This window comes from Lissotriton vulgaris, chromosome 12, assembly GCF_964263255.1.
Source record: "Lissotriton vulgaris chromosome 12, aLisVul1.2, whole genome shotgun sequence".
NCBI lineage: Eukaryota > Metazoa > Chordata > Amphibia > Caudata > Salamandridae > Lissotriton > Lissotriton vulgaris.
In genome coordinates this window covers 63,812,992-63,833,924 of record NC_141700.1, presented here as the reverse complement: position 1 = coordinate 63,833,924, position 20,933 = coordinate 63,812,992, and the positions used below count along the sequence as shown (strand labels likewise).

The 20,933-nt window shown below is 45.3% G+C and overlaps 1 protein-coding gene across 2 annotated transcripts; it reads right to left on the bottom strand.

Annotated features, from left to right (window-relative positions):
* Positions 1 to 579: 579 nt before the first annotated feature.
* Positions 580 to 12,549, bottom strand: SMIM44 (small integral membrane protein 44). Of its 2 annotated transcripts, none has more exons than XM_086947132.1 (3): positions 11,749 to 12,549; positions 6,601 to 8,351; positions 580 to 1,722 (listed from the first exon to the last, which is right to left on the bottom strand). In XM_086947132.1, exons 2-3 carry the CDS (start codon positions 6,827 to 6,829, stop codon positions 1,463 to 1,465), a joined length of 489 nt encoding a protein of 162 aa, XP_086803258.1. In that variant the 5' UTR covers positions 6,830 to 8,351; positions 11,749 to 12,549; the 3' UTR covers positions 580 to 1,462. The 2 variants fall into 2 exon arrangements, with proteins under 2 accessions (XP_086803258.1, XP_086803259.1); XM_086947133.1 differs by lacking the exon at positions 11,749 to 12,549 and adding an exon at positions 11,287 to 11,362.
* Positions 12,550 to 20,933: the final 8,384 nt, after the last annotated feature.

Here is a 20,933-nt window from a genome sequence, read left to right as displayed (position 1 = left end):
CCCTCAGTCACACCACAGACCAAACTTTTTGGCCCCTGGGAAATTGTTTGCGAGTACCCATGCTTAGGCTGCCAAATAAAACCCAGGATTGAAGAAACGCGTTCAAGGAGCCAGCTGATCACTTCATGTTCTTACCACCAGTCAGAGTTCCCTAATACTACTATCCTCCTTACCCACTTCCACCCACATCACTACCCCACAGACTCCTCAGTACATACCTGCTGTGGTGTCTCGTCACATGTGACACCTTTTCAGAAGAGTCCCTTTGCATGCCGGGATTTATAGATGCAAAAGAAAAAACATAACTAAATTCCCAGCATGCAAAGTATTGTTGACTAAGAAGATAAGACTGGATCAAAGTGGGACAGATGACAAGGGGGCGTCAGGAAGCTCAGGTGAGTCCAAGAAACAGTAGTAGATGATGGAAAGGAAGGTGGATGTGAGCCGCTCTGTCACAGCCTGCATTTTGGAAGGAGAAGACTACTGATAGGAAAAGGCAGGTGGGAGGGGCTCATTCGGAACCTTCTCTGGATTGGCTGGCATTTCACTGGAACAAAACAAAGACACACACTAAGGAAAGAAGAAACAACTGGTAAATCCTTTTATTGGCCAGAAAGTCACAAACATTTCTCGAGTTTTTCAGCAGTGTTCTGACCAATTTTACAATTTTTCATCTCTATGCAGTTGGCAGAATATGGACTTTTGTAATTATTGTGAAGTTCTAAGAAGACGTTCCAGTTACAACTAGAAACTGGGCGTGGAAGTCTATTGAGTTAAGTTCTTGCGTAAAAGTACAACTTTGTTTCCATGGCTGGGCATACAGAGCCCAGGAATTAAAATGCCACAATGGATCTAGCAGAAACCATTAGCACTGGGTTAACTGGAGCTTGCCCTGGGTATCTAGCAAATCTAAGTGTGGCAGAAAGGTTGAAATACAATGCTGGCTTGATTCGCAAATTCCAGAGAATCTTTGTCAAGTGCAATGGGACTTGGTGAGTCCTGTTTATGTTGAAAGTGAGGAGAGCAAATGCCATTTTCTCTGGACAGCTCTTTCCTACTGTAGTCTCTCAGGATCTTTCTGTCTCCAGGATCAAATCAAAGCTTAAATAAAAACACTTTGTCGACACGCAAGTCACAGACACTTATATTAAGGACCAGCCTTACTGAAGGTAGCAAAACTTCAAACATTCCTTAGAAAGGAAAGGCAATGGGTAATTTTTATTTCACCCGCCATATGCAGTCCTTGGCGTTGGCTAATGTTGAATCCCAGAATGCCTTCCATGACAGTGATGGCCATGATTTGCCAAATGTTCTGAACAATTCATCTAATTTGGCCAAAAAGTGAGTCCATCCACCTGACTTTACACAAAGTGTTGTTGAGTTCTAGCCTGGCTGCAACACTGTACGTTGGCTCAGAGTTCACCTTAAGAACAGTATTGCGTCTAACCAGGTCCCATGGCAACTAGAAAAACTTATTTCGGCTTGTCTCCTTGGCGAAAGTGATGGAGGAGCGGTGGCCGGTGCGGCGGGGTAGCGGGTCGCCATCCAACAGTGGTAGGGCGCTGCTGCTGTAGGGGAACTCCCCCATTTGCTCCCCCATCATCACAGAAATCTCCTCGGCTCTCCGGGGGTCTTCGGCCTCCTTAGCCCACGGCTTATGGTCTGCAGCGCTGTGGGCGCCAGGCGCTTTGTCCTCTTCTTGTTTTGGTCCAAACGCCCAATCTAAAAAAGGAAGAAGAGGGTCATGAGGACTTGCACTTTGAGTTGGAGAAAGCAGGAGGGTACATGGAGGGATTGACGCTCATGCACCGAGAGCACGACAGGTGGAGGCACGTATGAGAAGCTGTACATCAGGATGGGACAGTAAGGAGGTAGATGGAATGAGGGCACCACAACAGTTTTACATGGGGAGGTCAATTTGACGGGCCCAGAGGCAGAAATGCATACCAGGGTTGCAGGTCAGTGTGTGCGAGTGAGGATGTTCATATATGGAGGTGCATATCAGGGTGTTCTTATGAGCAGAAGAAAAAAGGCGGTGTGTGAAATCACCCAAATAGTTTTATGTGAGGAGGTGTATGAGAGACAATGGATTTGGGTTGCGCAACGGTAGCCGGTGCACGTGAGGCACTGTTTATCACAAAGGGAGAGCGAGAGGATAGAGATTATTGCATGTCCTCCCTACTATATATCATATGAAACCACAAATAATGCGATGATTCAATAAAAGTGAAAACCACGACCAGATTACCTGTGAAATATGATATTTTCTGGATGAGGAGACCTCACCCGCATTGCAGCAGCACGCTTCATCGTAGGCGACCTCACCTCACCCTGGCAATAAGGTATCATATTTATCGGTAAGATACAAATAATTGTTTTTAAAGCTCAATATTCCGGCACTATGCCATCTCAGCCAGGGAAGGGAATCCCTGGGCCCTGTTGACACAGGAACTGGTATGCGGGACCAGGTACCGCAGTGAGAGAAGTAAACTCATCTAACCACACAGAAAGCTAATAACGACCTGCTGTAACAGAGCCATCTTCCACCAGGACATTAGCCAAGTCCCACATTTAAGAAGTATAAAACTCCCCTAATGTTAGTCACGACTCCACCGAAGCAGCTCACCGCAGAATGCAGGGACATGAAAAGTTTAGCCACAAAGAAAGCAGCATCTTTAGACCCTGGTACCTTCGTAGAGCTAGAAAACTGCTCTGACGAATTCTATTTATCTGAGATCCGCCGAGGGCCAATGCTGGCTAAAGACCTGAAACCCTCAGCGATGAAACCTTCAGCGACAACCCACAAAACATAATTCTCACAACTTCAGGAACAAGCTTCTGCAATGCAATAGGTCTCACATTTGCGAGAGTTCACGTTATTGGCATTGTAAATGACAATGCCTTTTATTTATGTTTTGGTTTTTAAAACATAAATAAAAGGCATTATCATTTACAATGCCAATAGCTTAAACTCCCACAAATGTGAGACGTATTGCATTCCAAATGCTTGACCCGCCTGCCCTCCTGCAGTAAGAGAAATCCTTTAGAGAAAATACTGCTTACAGACTAAAGAAGACGTGCCATGTAATTACTGAGGTAAACGGGTCAGTCCTCATGGGAGATTACAAATTAAGACAAGGCGGTACTAAGGAGGGACTAACAAGCCTAATAACTTATCAGAAGCCAGCATTTACGAAGGACAATGACACAAGCCAATGACAAATATGGGTGGAGAGTGGGCAGGCCTCCAAGTACATAATCCAAAAAAGCATGGCTCGCAGAGCAGCGCATGCGCTGCTCAGGCTCGACCTAAAAACTCACACTCTAAACCACAGTACCTAATTTCACAGGTGGCCAGGGTTGGTCACTGAATAACTCAAAAGGAAGACCTTCTCTGTGCACACCCAGAACCACAGACCAACGTTCTGCACCAAAAGTGCTGAGGTGAAGTAGCCGGCAAATGTGTGCTACATATAGGAAAAAAAGACCATAACAAGAAGCTACTGTCCACGTAGAGGAGGAGATGCACACGAGGCATCCTGCTCAGGGGAGGAGCCTGGACCCACCTAAACTGGAACACTGGGCATGTTCTTGCAGCATCATCTTATCTTCAATGGTGATGAAGGCAAGACCAGACCACCATCTTTCTCATTTTCAAAATATCCTTATTTGAGCTAGAGCTACTATGAGCATACAAGCCAGAAAGCCCTGCTCTAGCTAGGATGGGATTCTATATGTTAACATTCTCTTTACACTGCATTGATGAGTGAATAAGATCTCTGGGGACATACACAAAGGCCCAACGCAAAGTTGTTCCAATTCTATTAGTAAAGTGTTCAAAGCTCAAATTTGCCACCAGTGCCCTCAAACTTTGGAACCCTCTTCTAGTACATCTTACTTGGTTTCAAACTCCATGTTCCCATTCTGGGAACCGAGCATAGCAACAAACATCACACCGTGGGTCCCTTAATATCAGGTTAATACCTTGTCGGTGTCGGAAAACTACCATCTATTTGACAAAGAAAGTTTCTAGTATAACATGGATACAGTGAAAGACCTGGTTGCATGGGCCTGGCAGACCAATTTAAAACAAAAAAAGGTTGGGAGGCAATGCTCCCTGGCAGGTGACTGGTAATGTGCTCTGACCCTATAAGTTATTGTTGCCACCACCAAGTGTCCACCTGATGAGAGGACTCTAGTAATGCTCATTAAAGGATGGTGCACATGTTGGTGTGGTCAAGACCACAGAAGTCAACTCTGGAGCTCCTTCCCTCTCATAGGGAGCCCTCAGTGCACATGCATGGTTGTCATACGTGGGGAGGTAAAAATCTAAAACCAAGAGTAACTTCCAATGGGTACTGGTGGCCAGATTCATGATCTTCATAGCCAAGGGGGTGACATTTTCCAGCCCAAACAGTGTTCGTGTTATAGGACTGGTGCTGTTACAACTTCTGCTGCCTTTGACAATATCGAGCATTTCTCCCACCGTCTTGAGATTGACTCAAGTTGGGATAGTGGGCAGTGTTTGAGGGAAGGAGTCAACCGTCACATTACAAACATCCAGCTCAGATCCCAAAATAATTAGCTGTGATGTCCCTCAGAGGTTGATATTGTCAAACATTAATTAAGACCCCTGGATGAACTGTTCCATCTAGCTTGAGTTCACTTTTGTATACGCGGCAACACACAGCTGATCGTCATCCGGATAAGACCACTGTGAGTTGACAGAGGGAAAGGTGCCAATCAGCATGACAGATTTCCGCTACCTTGTATGCTGGTGGATGAACGTCAATTTCTTGGAGCAAACCCTTAAAGAGCAAGCTTCTTATAGCCAAAATCAACTTCTCCAGCCGAAACTTAACCGCTTGGCTGGTCATCATGAGCTCCCCACCTTTACCTTCCAGCGGTGTGTACAAAGTTGGTATTTACTTGGAACAAATTTCTCTCTTGAAATCAGGGTGGCTAAGTTGTCTATTAGATGCTTCTTTCAGAAGAAATCCCTCAAAAAGGCCTTTAACCAATGTGTACCAGTGGCCAGTGCTCTTATAAGGTGAAAACTAGATGGCAGGAATTCTATCGGCCTGGGTGCAACAGGTTCAGATTGTGGCAGCCCGGTTACTTACTGACACACGCATACATGACCATGTCAGCCCCACTAACCACTGTGCGCTACAGTGTTCTTTAAAGCATTCATCAAAACGCATATGGCCCATTGCTAAGCCACGCCTGATTTTTTTGGCAGGCACATTCATTTAGCACAAAAATGGAAGTAGCCTATTCTCTGCCCCTTTTTCCACCTGGAGGTCCTCAAAGGGTGACGTGTTACAACACTGCTTTTCTTGGTTGCAGCTTCTAAAGAAGAACATATGCTTCACCTTATTCTGTGAGCCAAATCATATGTGTAGAGTTTTCATAAACATAAAAAACTAGGTATTTGAAACAGCAGTTTTATCTTTTTAAGCCAGTCATTATTTATATATTGATACCTTTGTAGCTGTTGTGTTACAACCAGCACAATGAAGACACAACTGGCACAATGAAGACGCGACCGGCAGAATGTGACCTGCACAAAGAAGGCACAACCAGCACAAAAAAGACAGGTACAACCAGCACAAATAAGACACAACACAGTATGTGAGCAATCGTCTCAACCCACGACTTGCATAAGAGGCTTATATCATACGCCTACTAATAGAATCCATGCCAGTCCATGTCGCCTTCCGTACTTTACTGCTTGACATTCCAAAATTGTATCCAACTGAGCATTCCTCACCAGACTCACTGATCCACACTGTAAGCAGGACCCACAATAAGTACAAGTGTATGCTCAAACAACCCTCGTGCCACCCAGGTCCCAAAACCAAAGTCTGTTGGGACAACCCAAGAGAACAGTACACTTTCCCTCCATTCCCTTTAACCCCTTCCGCACTGATGACGAGCTGGGCTCGTCATGGCGTAGCCTCCTCGCACGCTGATGACGAGCCCAGCTCGTCACGTAAAGTGCGTTTTAAAAAATCTCAGCGTACGAGCGGAATTCCGCTCGCACGCATGAGGTTAACCAGACACAATTAGGAATGCAAACTGATGCACAAGTAACAACTAACTTTCCTTTCTAGACTAGTAATCCTGTGCCACTAATCGATATAACAACTTTCAACTGTCTGTTGTTGAAGTGGACGGTACCACTATTTACAGGAGGCTTTGCACCAGACCATTGCTTACCATTGGCTGGCTTGAAAATCAATCCAATCTCATTTGCTTGCTTTTTATTATATGGCTTTCCTTCCTCTTCTTGTGTTTGCCTCTCCCCTGGAGCATCACATTTTTACTACCCTTTTTATTGGATGACTTATCCATCCACTGCTCTCACTCAGGGAACTACTTTTTTTCTTTTTTCAGCATTCTATAGAGATCATGCGTTTTCTTTCTCTCTCTCCCGTGTTCCTTGTCCCTATCAAGTAAGCACAGCTTCACGTGCTCCATGCTGCTCCATCCTCCCGCTCACCCCTTCCTTTCCTTACCCCTCCTTTTAAATGATCAAAACAGAAGACCCAAACATATCAGAGCCCACACGTCCCCACTGCCACTGCCTGGCCTTACCAGCGAAGTCGTGCATCAGGTCTTTGATGAGGTGTCCCACAATGGCGTACGCCACCGCCACCACCACCAAGGCTGCCATGAGCAGGTACAGGAGGTACTTGGGCAGACGGATGGCATCAAGCGCTGGCGGTTTGTAGTCCGTGTACAATGGCTCCTCCTCCACCCCTGCATATTGGTAAAGACGCTGCGCCTCCAGCGTGCGGTTGGCCTCCCAGTTGTGAAGGTCCATTGTCCCGGATTTTCTATCCCTACCTACCAATAGGATCTTCAGACCTTGCTTCTCCACCTTGGATGTCTTTTTGTGGGACAGTCTAAGCTGCCGGCTGCATGTGGTTGTAAATTCTAATCCCGATGAAAATGAGGTTTGAGAAGACTAGCAGGACGATCTTAGATTTTCAATTCTCCAATTGTTCTCCGTACTATTGTATCTGTGTTTTCATTCCTATCAGAGCTTGGTTTCCGGAACAGGAAGAAGGAGACACGTCGAATGCTCTTTCGGCATCTGGTTCCGGAGACATGACCATATTTAGCTTTCCAAAAAACTCTAAACTGGTTGGGTCTATGATGTTTTCAGGTGTGCAGGCAACGTTTGAATGGTCATCAGCAAAGCATTTTTAAGAAAACAAGGACAGAACTGACACAAAGAACTGGGTCTCTCGCAGAGATGCTCTATTCTGCTAAATGGGTTTTAACACAAATGTCTGCAAAAAACCCCAGAAGGCTTTTAATTTCATTCAATCTTTTTGTTATTCCACAAAGCTTTTCCGTGGGTCTTGCCTTAAATCAGTCTTTCCAGGTTGTGCTTGCTCTCATTTTTCCACGCCTTCCATCTGTCTTCATTTTCATGACTGCTCTGTTTTTTCCTCTTTATCCCTCCTCTTTCTTTCTCTTTTTTACATTCGTTTTCTTCTTCCTTTCACTTATCATTCTTCCAATTTTACTTCTTAATTCCTTTTTCTTTTCTGCATTTTCTGTTTCTTTAACCAGCCTCCTTCTCGCCTCTTCTAAGGAGTAACCGTAAAAAATATTTAGTAAAAGAGGTCTGTAAAGATATAGTGAAGAGAAATGCAGGGAAGATCTTGTTGAAAAAAAATGCTGGGGAGATTTTAAGACAGACGATGCTGGGACGATTTTCAGGAAAAAGATCAGAAGTAGATATTGACGAGAGAAATATTGGGGAGATTTTTAGGGAAATGAAGTTGAGAAAAATTTGTGAAGAACAGTCTTGGAAAGATGCAGAAAAATTCGGCAAGATTTTGATGGGAGGTTAAATTGTAATGATGGAAAAAAATTAACAATGTGGGGAAATTATCTTTTGGAAGGAGGAGGCTGGAAGAACTTTCAGATGATGTGCACAACTACAGAAACCCAAGAGGAGAAAGATCTTGAGATGATCTGTGGACGTCACAATTGTCGATGATAGAAGCTTCTGCAGAGCTGTAATTTATTTAGAAATTAAGATGATCGGAGAATCCTAGGATGAAAGATGATCCAAGATGAGTAGGAACCAGGCACCGGCAACATCTTGAAGTGAATGTTTTGTTTTTTTAGAACGAAACGATGCAAGCCTCGTGAGATAAGCAAAGCATCCTGGAAAGGTGCCTGCTGGGAACAACCTTGGAAAAACACAATTGTGGTCTTGAAGGGAAGTGATGACTTGAGAACTTGACAAGGACACAAGTATCCATCTCTCGCAATGGAATGTCACATTATGAATTAACTCCACCATAGAGTCCAGCTTGATCTTTGTTCTGCAATGGAAACGAGATGTTTATTCTTAATTAAATACAGCAATTCATACAAGGAATTGTCACCACATAAACCGTACTTCACTCGATTTTCCACAGTTTTCTATTATGCTTTAACTGGAACAAACTAAAAAGTTCTGAATACAGGGACTAAGGAAAATGAATCTAAAATCTTTAGCTGCTAATAGAAACTCAGTTAAGAGGTGCGAGCCTACATCTATGACTTTCAGCAATTACAATGGAGATTGTTTAGCAGCTGCAGACCACAAACTACACTTATTTTGATGTTTTGAAGAAAATTGCCACATTACCATACTTAACTAGTTTTCTTTCAGGTATGCACTTGTGGTTGGAGCTGCCTAGCACATCCCCTTTTTCGATAAATCAACACCACATGTTCCAGCATGCATGCTGCACTTTTGTTATTGGCTTTTATTTTTAAACCTAATTCAAGGATTCTTCTGACCATATACTAAACTCTACAGGCATCCAGCTCTGGAGGGTAATGCATTTAGACCAATCAGTTAAAGATCATGGGCACATGATCATTTTTTTTACATTTTTATTTGGTGACAGATTCATTCTGAATACACTTGGTCTGACTGGAACTCCACCCACTCCATACGACAAGCTTCTCCAGAGCACGTGAGCTCTAACGCTGATCCCCAATGACCCCTCCCACAAAGACAGGAAGAGATTCTTGAGCGGCTGGTAGCACTCAGGTCACTAACCAGGAGTGATCCACCAAGAACAGATGTGTAAAAGCACAAAAGTAACTAAGTGCGTCCCATTTAAATATTTAAATGCAGTTGTGCTGTAAATGCCTGAAAATTGAATACACCAGTCAATCTACCGGTGAAACTGCTATTTTGAAGAAAAAACTGAGATTTTGAAGAAAGACATGTGCAAAGTTAGACCAGTGTTTGGAGGATTTTATTTTTAGCACTTTAAGAAGTTCTGGCTACTGCCACTGGTCAACAATAGAAACAGATGGAGGCTCAACCTCAACATCATATCACTATCTTGTAGGTACCACACTTTTCAGTCTTCCTGATAAAAGTGTCCTTAATCTCACAACATACCATGTGCTTTTGGTGCAAGATATAGAACTGTAGAAAATGTGAAACTTCTTGGCCTCACACTTAAGGATGACTAGGAAGGCATTTTAGGTATGTGTTGGGTGTCATTATTTGATGATCTATCTCTTTTTAAGCAGACCTTTTATCATTTTAGCTTCCAGTACAACCCTTATTGTCCCGCCCCTCCCCCAATTTCCTTTTATACATATTTTTGATAGTACTCACCAATGGAAATATATCTCTCTCTTTCATGTAGCTAGGCCGCATATCAGTGCTACTCTCCTTTAAGGTCCAATTGAAGTACTAGCTCAATATTTTTTTTATAATGAGAACCCAACATTTTTGCCCCGTTTCCTTTATGCTACGGGCGACCTATGATGATATCTGGGCCAAAATACAGATACACCATAACATAACATTTGTATTTGTAAAGCGCATGTTCACCCAGAGGTGTCTCGGCGCTGAATAACAGATGTTCATTGTTACCCAACTCAATGGTACTCATTTTATCGACCTCAGATGGCTGAAAGGCTGAGTGGACCCTCCGGGATTTGAACCTGTGACAATGAGGTTAAACCCAGGCCCCTGCAATGGATGCATTAGTCCACTGAGCCACCAGACCCGGGCACAAACACGATGACCTACAACAGCAGAACCAGCTATTAAACATTTTTAGAGAGTCGTACAAGAGTACAGGTCGACAATCCAGACCGACCATTTTGGTACGGCATTGGAGTCTGATGCCAACATTCAGCATCCCACAAACGATTCTACAAAAATAAGGGCAATAAATCAGAAATATAATATTAACCCCTTAGCTGCGGCGGTTATTCCGCTCCGTCACGGCCCTCGGGTGGGCTGTGCTTGTGACGGAACGGTTCCGTCACAGCCCCGCCCGCTCTTTACAACGTCAGCGAGGCGCGGAATTCGCGCCGCGGCGAGCGGGCCATGACGGAACCGTTTCGTCACCAGCACAGCCCACCCGAGATTCGTGACGGAACGGTTCCGTCACGAGCACGGAAAGGGTTAAGTACTCACTTCAGCTGCATTTTTACTTTCTCATGCATTTTGCTTTAAGAGAAAAAAACTATCTTTCTGACAAAATCAGGTGTATTTGTAATATTACCTTGGAAAATATTTTTCACAAGCCCACTTTGACATACCCGATCGCTGTCGATCTAAAAAGGCTGTGACAGGACGGCTGAGCTGTTGGCACAGCCTGTCCTGCTGCAGAGGGTCTATGCCCCGCACATTTTGCAATGCCAGTCTTTGAGAGAAGCATCAAAGGAGGGGACCTAAGAATAACAACACTGGTGTCCACACCACTCGGCTAGATTCTAAAGCAAAACATAGATAAACAAAATCTTCTAAAAATTGGTCCACAGTGGCAAAAAGGCAAGCCCATAATATCTTAAACTGATCCAGTTTGTCCTTGGCCCTGGGTCAACGCCAACAGCAACATCTCTCGAAAATGAATGAGGAATTTCCATTTTTTGAAAATACAGCAAATGAGAGCCAGCGCCCAAAAACTGTAGCGCTGCGATTCTAAGGTGGCTCCCTCCATGTCCAAATTAACAGCATCTTTTCTAGCCTCAAGAACCTTTCTTAAACCCATACATTGTTGTAACACTCCACTTTCATCAACTCCAAAAACAGCCTCTTAGGCACCATAAAAACTAATATTATGACAGCTCCCACTTGGTATTCCTTCCAGCTTAAGAAGATTTTCAAGTTTTTTAAAAAAAAGATGCATGATCCTTCAATAAATTCCTTTCTGCCTATTTGACCCTGCCCAACTGCATCCTGAACTCTGGCTGGATTTCACTTGGGGGCAGCAGCCCAGTAGATATCCCTCTAACCACTGAGCCATTGACTGCAATGTAGAAGGCCCGCCTCTCCTTAATGGCCCTGGGAGCAAAACGTGTAGAAAAGTTTTACAAACCTACAAAGCTAAACACTCAAATACCCTGCAAGAGAAGTTGCTTCAGATATTGTAAAATCGATAAATAAATGAGTAACAATTCTATTTTAGAACCAAGACTCAAGGAACACTGATGGAAAAGCATCGGGCACTAAGGACACCCGACGTGCATACGAATGCGCCAATGACGTGCAAGCCATAAATGACGAGCGCTGCAAAGGACTCTGATCCCACTAATCTCCTTCAGTGCTTCTCAGGATAAATAAAGATTACATGCACAACATTTCCAGATATTAACAGCTGACTAAATGTTTTCTTATGAATCATAAAGTCTGTAAGTCGCCTGGCAGATACATGCTAAACCCATTTTGTCAAAATCAATCCCTGTTCCCAGTCCTACCTGCTTCCTTCACTGCATGCTCAAATTCTGGTCACAGTCCTGATTTTTTATACATGAATTCCTCTGCTCCATTTCAATGGCACCAGGCTTCTCCCAAAGGTCCTGAATTCCTGAGATCCTTTCCTCTGTCTCAATGGCCCCAGCTCTTTCCAAAGGTCCTGAATTCCTTTCCTCGGCCTCAATGGCACCAGGCTTCCCCCAAAGGTCACACATTAATTTCCTCTGTCTCAATGGCCCCCACTCTTCCAAAGGTCCTGAATTCCTGAGATCCTTTCCTCTATCTCAATGGCCCCAGCTCTTTCCAAAGGTCACAAATTCCTTTCCTCCATCTCAATGGCACCAGTTTTCTCCCAAAGGTCCTGAATTCCTTTCCTCTATCTCAATGGCACCAGGCTTCCCCCAAAGGTCACAAATTAATTTCCTCTGTCTCAATGGCACCAGGCTTCTCCCAAAGGTCGCAAATTCCTTTCCTCTGTCTCAATGGCCCCCGCTCTTCCCAAAGGTCACAAATTCCTTTCCTCCATCTCAATGGCACCAGTTTTCTCCCAAAGGTCCTGAATTCCTTTCCTCCATCTCAAGAGCCCCAGGCTTCTCCCCAAAGGTCATGAAATGCTCTCTTTTATCTCAATGGCAGCAGGCATCTCCCGGAGATCCAATGGCTAAGAAGCACGATTTCCCTTTCTCACTGAAAATGAACCGCTTGCCTCTCCGGTATTTGGACTGCGATGTCTTTGCGGAAAGCGCTGGGTCACTTCTTCTGGTTAAGCGGTTGCGCGTGATGAACCAGGCCTTCCAGAGTGAAGCGGCAGGTGCAGGAAGAGAGGATTTAGTGCATTAAGAGGATAAGCAGAGCGTATCACCAAAGCTTCCAGAGGTCACAGCAAATGCAAAGTACAGGAAGGGACTGCAGACAAGCTGGGATTATATATTATTCCCTTGTATAACGCAGAAAGTGCAAGGATAAAGCTTTTTCCCTACGTTCATGCATCTTTCATAGGGATACCAGAGTAGATAGGGATCGGTGGATTGCAATTCGAGTGTGGCGCAAAAGCTGTATTTTTTATTCCAGAAAGTGAGCAATTAAGGGCTGTAAAACAGCATCGCGGTGCAAAGGAAGAACCGTATGGGGCTTAGTAATGAGTACTTAGCAGGGTGGTGTCGAAGGAGTGAAGTACATGGACAGAGCCATGGAGGTTTTTGGATAAAATAGATGGTGTGACATGAGTGGAGTTATTCTTTGATTCTTGTATAGTGCTACATGCACTAGTCTGCCTTGCGGCACTCAGACAGAGAAGAAACAGAGGAAAGTGGCAAACACCATGACAAACTAATATAACTTTACAACGCAGTGCTTGTCCTCTGGTGAATTGTGCAGGGAGAGAAATCTAAAGATCAGGATTTAAGATACTGTGGGGTCGTTAGAGTTAAAATTGTGTGGTAATGCCACACAAACTATGGATATCTTGCTGTGCTGGCGTAGTGCAACATTACGGAGTTTATGCCAAAGGATCGAGGAATCACAACAAAAAAGTTTGCTTGTACGCCCATTTTCGAAGTTTTATCTCATTCATTTCAGGCACTTGTACCCTTTTACTGGTGAAATGTGAAGGAGGGAAATGTACACCGTGTGCGTGTTTTAGTGCACTAATCAGCCTAAAACACCCGTTTATGACCGAATAGGGATTTACAAGGAAATCGAAATAAGGGCTGCAGCCTCTTCTACCAAACTGGGATGCAATTTAAAGCAAAGAATTTGCCCATCCAAGTTTTCTGTTGCACAAAAATAGGGCAAAATTGTGTTTTTTTTATGTAATGAAAATTCACATAATTGCACTTTTAGTGTGATGTATATATAATTTTGTGTGACTCTTATTCCACGCAAAGGCACATTTCACAAAATACTGACAGGAAAGAGGGTTACGTAGAAAGTTTATTGAGGAGACACTTTCCACACACCAGTCTCCAGTGGGCAAAAATTATGCAAAATACAAAATTTCTGGTAGCACTATATTCAGGAATTTTCTCCATTAAATTTATATTTCACTCGAAAGCGGTGCAGAGGAACAAGGACCATGCATTTTGAAGGTTTCAATCTGATAATTAATCCATCAGCTCAACATTCATCCACCTGAGGCCCATGAGTGCTGATTGGCAAGACCCAGAGAACTGACATAATCCAATACAGGGCATCTGTGTAAAAACGAGACGCCGTCTTGCTGGAGTTGGCATGTAAAGCTCGAGGTACTTCATGAACTTGAAAAAGTAAATGTTAAATGAACAAAAAAAAAACGGATCAGTTTAAATTTCTAACAATTGAGGTTTCCAAATAGGCACAAAGGTTTTTTGCTCCCCCAGTTAAGCTTAGGGGGTTTTGCCATAGAATTGTGGTGAAAGGTGAGGGGGATTGGTTGGTGAGGCTCACGTTAAAGATATGGGTTTTAAAAATACTCGGAGAGATCTTGCACCCAAGAGGACTTATCTGTAAAACAGGATTAGACTGCCCCCTGTGGGCCAGCGATAGAATAGGCAGTCGAATGATAGTTGTCCTAACAAGACAAGAGTTCATTCACGGTGTCAGGAAGAGTTCTAAGAAACTGGGGCAAGGATACAGATCGGAAAAGGGTGGCTCAATGGTTAGAGCGGCAGACCCTGATGCAGAGGTCTGGCCGGGACCAGGGTTCAATTCCTGCCTCGGCGGGTCTTGGGCTCAATTTCCTCGGACCTGATAATTCTCCCCTTGGTGCCTACTCTAATCATGGGTCCCACTCTGCAACTCTGGGCAATAGCTTACCTAATCTCCACAACGGCCCCAACAGCGCAGGGATGCCTGGCTTCACCTTGGGGGTGCCCAGGAGTGGACATTACTTGGGGGTGCCCAGGAGTGGACATTTACAGCGCCAGGACACCCCAGTTGGGGTATTAGTGCGCTGTACAAATTACATTTACATTACATGTGGGGGTCATTGCTGAAACACCAACCGTGTACTGGATAGAGGTGAAAGGTTACAGAAGCGCTGCAGGTGATACAGCCCTGGGTGCATCGACAGGGCTGCACAAGAATGCGCAAAGGCAGGTGTTAAAGGAGCGGGTGCACTGGCGAAGTGGGTACCTATTGGTACCTGGTTCTCAGGTAGTACGATGCACAGTGGTGGCGTTACACCGGTGCCTGTGATGTAACATTAGAAGCCACAAAGGAAGGAGTTTTGGTGTTGTGGGTGCCAGCTCCAGAGGAACAGATTTAAAGTGATGTGTTGAATCGGTACAGAGGGCAGTGATGGTTGCCAGAGTAAAGGGTTGACTGGAGTAATGTTCAATTACTTCAGTACTCATGGTGATGTGATCATCGTCCTATTCATCACAAGTGAGACAGTACAATCTCGCCATACAGAAAAAAGAAGAGAAACACTAGTATCTACTGGCCCATCTCCTACTGCTGATGGATACATAAGCAGTCCCTACCTAGCATTCCTTCTGACTTGTGAAACCCGGATTTGTTCAGTTATACTCTCATAAGTTATGTTTGTTCTTCTCCCAGCATGCTTTGTATTATTTAAATGCGATGTTTTTTGATACCCCCCCCCCCCCTCTGTCACTGTTCCGTGCATGCATTCTCATGACGTTGGTTTTACTCCCGATTCAGAAAAGGGGGTGGTGATGAACAGAGTGTCTGAATTAAGCAGACCACTCTTACCCAGTCCAAAGATCAGGGCTTGATCCATCACCATTATTTAGCTCACTGCACCATCCCAGCTCAGAACCTGGCTATATGCAAATCAGTCTGTCCCTGGCCCAGTGCATCATGGGAACAGGGCAGACTAAACTGCCAAGCCAATTCTTCACCAGAAAGGAGACAAGCTTCCGGGGACCGGTTTCTGGCATTTCAGCCGTCGTCGGCCCGGCTTGCTTGAATCCTGATGGTGCAGTGAGCAAGGGACTCATGTCTGAGTATACCCTGCCACACCTATAGTGGCCAAAAACGATTCAGATAAGGGGGTGGTGATGACAGTGTCTGAATTAAGCAGACCACTCTTACCCAGTCCAAAGATCAGGGCTTGATCCATCACCGTTGTTTAGCTCACTGCACCATCCCAGCTCAGAACCTGGCTATGTGCAAATCAGTCTGTCCCGGGCCCAGTGCAGCATGGGAACAGGGCAGACTAAACTACCATCAGGATTCAAGCAAGCCGGGCCGACGACGGCTGAAATGCCAGAAACCGGTCCCCGGAAGCTTGTTTCCTTCCCAGTGTAAGAATTGGCTTGGTAGTTTGGTTTGCCCTGTTCCCATCATGCACTGGGACAGGAACAGACTAATTTGCATATAGCCAGGTTCTGAACTGGGATGGTGCGGTGAGCTAAAAAATGGTGTTGGATCTAGCCCTGATCTCTTGACTGGGTGAGAGTATTCTGCTTAATTCAGAAACTCTGTCCATCACCACACCTTGTTGTTAAATAGTTGGTTTTACTCCCTTATTTACGACACTCCAAATTGTGAAGTGCTCCGATACCCATCTGGGTCTTGTTCGCGCTATACAAAACTTTATAAATAAATAAACTACCAAGCCCCCACCATATGAAGGCTGGCAGTACAGGAGGAATGGGCGTGGTGAATGGGACGAGGACAATAGGACCAGGGGTAACGAAGATTACCATTAAGTAATAGGAAATCCCCCTTCTCCCATTCATTACAAGTGAGACTACCCAAGGGAGCTACATGGCATTCCTATGGAAATAAGAAACCACAAAAATGTAGCGCCCCACACTGATTTATTCATACAGATAAGTGAGCAATTCAAGACACAACAGAATGCAAAACACCTAAAGTAAAACTGTTTTCATCACATAAAACATTCTGCGACCTGTAATGTTTAACAAAAGTATCTGGGGTAACCCACATGGCTGCCCGACAAATCTCAGAGATTGCCACCACTTACAATTTGGCCCAGGTAGCAGCGATTCCCCGGGTGGACCTCCCCATAATCCCTACTGGATGAGGGGTCCCGGACAAAGAAATAGGGTCAGAGAAATCAACCGTTTGATCCACCGACTGATGGGCAAAGACAAAGCCTTACCCCCACGAGATGAGGCTCCAAAAGACACAAAAAATAAGCCTTTCAAAAGGATTTAGTCTTATCTAGGCAGACTGTCACAGCCCTTCTGACATCCAACACAGACCACTGGTCCTCAGAGGAACAACCAGGCTCAGCAAAGAGAGTCAGAAGAATCACTTCCTGATACCTATGAAACTGGGAGGCCACCCTAGGCACAAAAGAGAAGTCCAAACGGAGAACCACACCATCTTCAGAAAAAGACGAAAAGGCTCAAGAGCCTACAAAGCTCCCAAATCTCCAATGTAACAGGCAGTAGTCATGGCCGCCAGAAACACCACTTTGAAGGTCACAAACTAAATATCCACTACCTCCAAAGGTTCAAAGGGGAGGAGAAACCAACAATTTCAAAACCAGCTGCAAAACCCACAAAGGAAACAAGAGTTTTACCAGAGGCTGGGACAGAGAAAAAAATCCACACGAATCGTGCCACCAAATCCTCTGCATTAGCCAAAATGCCCCATGGTGACCTAAAAGATCTAACAGCCGCCCACTGGGCGCGCATTGTGGAAACTGCCAGACGTTTTTCAAAACCTTCCCAAAAAACTGCAGAACCTCATTCAGGTGAAAGGCCGGCGCGGAAAGCTGGAGAGGCTTACAACATCGCTGAAAACTAACCCAATGTCGCTCACATGATTTTAAGGCAGATGGCTTACAGGACTGCTGAATTGCCTTTGCTAAATGTTGGGACGGTCCCTTACTCCGTAACAGTCTTCTCTCAACTTCCAAACCATAAGACGCAGCCTCTGTAGGAACAGGAAGGGGGAGGACCGAGAGAGGAAGGAGGACAAGGAATCATCTATTGATCCTAGACTGCCTAGAATTTGAGCCGGGGAACCATGAGCGCCTGGGCCAAAAAAGGATTACAACCACCATCACTTCCCCGAACAACCTGGTTAGGAAATTGGGAATCAAAGGAACCGGCGGAAATGCATACAACAGCTGATCCGGCGACGTGATCAATGCATCCACCTACCAAGCACCCTCCTGTGGATTGCGAGAAAAGAACCTGGAAACTTGCACATTGAGCCAGAAAGCAAAGGGCTATAGAAGGAGCACACCAAACCTCTTGCACCACTGACGAAAAACTGCCCAAGTTAGTGACATTTCTTGGGAAGGAGGAAAGAATCAGCTGAGCGAATCTGTGACCTCCATGTAACCCCTCTGATATGGATCACCACCAGAGAATGCAAGTGAACCCCCCCCCCCCCCCCACCCCCCTCCTCTTCACCCACTGAAAAAGCAGGGCAGAATCAGCATTAGGGAACTGGACCGGAGTCACCCCCCAACATCCCAGCAGTGTCCCCCACCTCAGTACCTCGATGACCCTTGCAATCACTGGAACCAAACATTTGAAATTTGGGTCCAAAAAAGAACAAAGATGGGACCACAGTGGACGAAGATAAAAATGAGCCGATGCCACTGTGAAATCTGCTGCTACTATGTGACCCAGAAGTCTAAACCACTGAGGAAATGGGAGGGAGTGGCAACCCATCATTTCGCAAGGATAGAGACCTCAAGACCACTGCCCCGGGTGCTGGAAGGAAAACCCTGTTCAGATCAGTACGAAACCTTTCCCCAATAAACATCAGATCCCTTGTAGGAATCAACTGGCACTTCCCAGGATTGAGCAGAAACCCATGTGCCCGAATCGTAGAGCAGACCATGGCCAGATCCCAAAAGAGCTGTGACCTTGTAGGAGCATGAAGAAGCCAATCGCCCAAGTACGGATACCGGTGAAACCATAGCAGATGAACAGATGCCACCAAAGGATCCACTACCTTCATAGACACCCGGGGTGCAAACTTTAGCCAGAACGGCAACACCCAGATCTGCAAGTGCCTCTCCTGGATGCAAAACCTGAGGTACTGCTGGTGCGGAGGATGAATCGGAACATCAGATGCCCCTTAACAACCAACAGAATTATCCTCTGCAGTGTTTCCATCTTGAAATGCAAGGTCCGCCGAAATTTGTTGCGAGCTTTCAAGTCCACCACAACTCAGAAACCCCCTGTGGACTTCTTCACTAGAAAAAGGATGGAATAAAAACCTCTACTCCTCTCCATATGAGAAACATCCAATACTGCAGTCTCCTGAAGAAGGGAGTCGATGCCCTGAGAAAGGGCCACCTCTTCTACCTCCTCAAAGGCCAAGGAGTGGGCCGGACTCCTCATGTATAGGCCAGAGCTGAAAATTCTACCCAGTACCCTACCCAGAGAATTCCCAGCACCCATGCGTCAGAAGTAGATTCCTCCCACTGCCGGGGAAAATTCTGGATCCAACCCCCTACCGCAAACTCCTGGCCATCCACCATATAGTCATAAGCAAGGTTTTGGGTGAGACTACCTTTTTGTCTCGACCCCTCTGAGCCTGAAACCTCCGCTGAGAGTGTGTTGCTGCTTCCGGGATGGTTGAGGCACAGGAGACTAAGGTAGGGCAGGCTGCTTATCTGAAGAAGGATGTTTCAGGGAGGAGGAATGTTTTTTCTCCTTAAATAATTTATGGAGTTTCTCCTCAAGTTCTGCTCCAAACAACAGGTTACACTGAAAAGTAAATCTGAGAGCAGCTGCATTCTGAGCTGAGTCAGGGGGCCAGCTTTTCAATACCAAGTTACGCCTGGCAATCACACAAACTCCTCCAGACAGTGCTGTGGCCCCCACAACATGAAAGACGACGCTCGACATGTATTCCACCTGCAGCTCTATTTGTTCCAACGACCTAGAACAATCAGATGTATCATCCATGGATCGGAAGAGAGACAATGTCTGAGATCAAAGACTGAGCCACATGTGCCATATATCCCTGCCCTAAGAGCTAGATATGAGCCAGAATACAACTTATGCAAAGCAACATCAATCTTATCTGCAGAGACTCTGATGACTGCATCCTCTGCCAAAGATGTTCTCTCCATCAAATTGGCCACAAATGAGTCAACATGGTTCGAATCAGAGAAATCATGCTGCATATCCTGCAGGGCCTCAGTAATGTAGGGGTGCACTGGGACATGAAGAGGAGCAGTACTCTGAAACTGGCGAAGGAGGGAACCAGCAGAAGTCTCAGGAACCTCATCCTCTGGAAACCCCATGTTGGATTTCACATGCATAATCAGGCAACATATACCTTGCAATACAGTCGCCCTTGTGCTCCTCCATTCCAGGAGTCTCATCCTCTGACCCAGAAGACTGAGAGGGTCTCACTGGCAGCAAATCCTTATTTTTAACTTTATATGGCGAAATCTCCAGTAAAGTCTCCACAATCAGCCTCTTTATAATCACATCATCACTCTCCATGCAATGTTTTGGTAGAGGGGGGCGATGAAGAGGACTCCGAAGAGGAAGAGGATTTCACATGTCTCCTCTTCCTAGACTGCTTTACTCTTGCTGGAATTCGGTAGTACAAATCCGGTCTAAATGCAGAGAAATCAATTCTAAATCAAAAAATACACAACTGCTATTCAGTACTCACCAGCTCGCCCGTCTTAACTTATATTACTTCAATGTAGTCCGGGAGAAAAAAAAAAAAGTGTGCGTATATGCACACTCCCTCATTGCCGCGCATGTGCAGATCCATACCCGAAAGCAGAGAGCATCTGAACACCGATCGGAAAATTCCTAAACCGAATAATCGTTCTTTCAACACTGTACATATCTCCCTGCAAACCCCGCAGGGAGGGAGATATGAAACCACTCTGGTGACACCCCTCCCTGCTGAAATACCGGCCAGGATGACAAAATGCAGAGTCGTCCAAGCCCCACGCAACCCCCACCATCGCCCTCTATATGCTGTCGATCTAGACAGAAACAAGAACAGGAGGAATACTAGGTCGGAACTGCTGATGTATCCTTCAGTAGGAGGAGGTGGGCCTGGGTCGGAACTGCTCATGTATCCTTCAGTGGGAGGTGGTGGGGCTGGGTCGGAACTGCTTATGTATCCTTCAGTAGGAGGAGGTAGGGCTGGGTCGGAACTGCTTATGTATCCTTCAGTAGGAGGAGGTGGGGCTGGGTCGGAACTGCTTATGTATCCTTCAGTAGGAGGAGGTGGGGCAATAGATACTATTTATTTATTTATAAAGTTTTGTATC

Excerpts from the sequence above, each read along its gene's own strand:
- SMIM44 (XM_086947132.1), bottom strand. The coding sequence starts at position 6,829 with ATGGACCTTCACAACTGGGAGGCCAACCGCACGCTGGAGGCGCAGCGT. Across the intron at positions 1,723-6,600 it reads CCTGATGCACGACTTCGCTG|ATTGGGCGTTTGGACCAAAA; the intron begins GTAAGGCCAGGC and ends TTCCTTTTTTAG.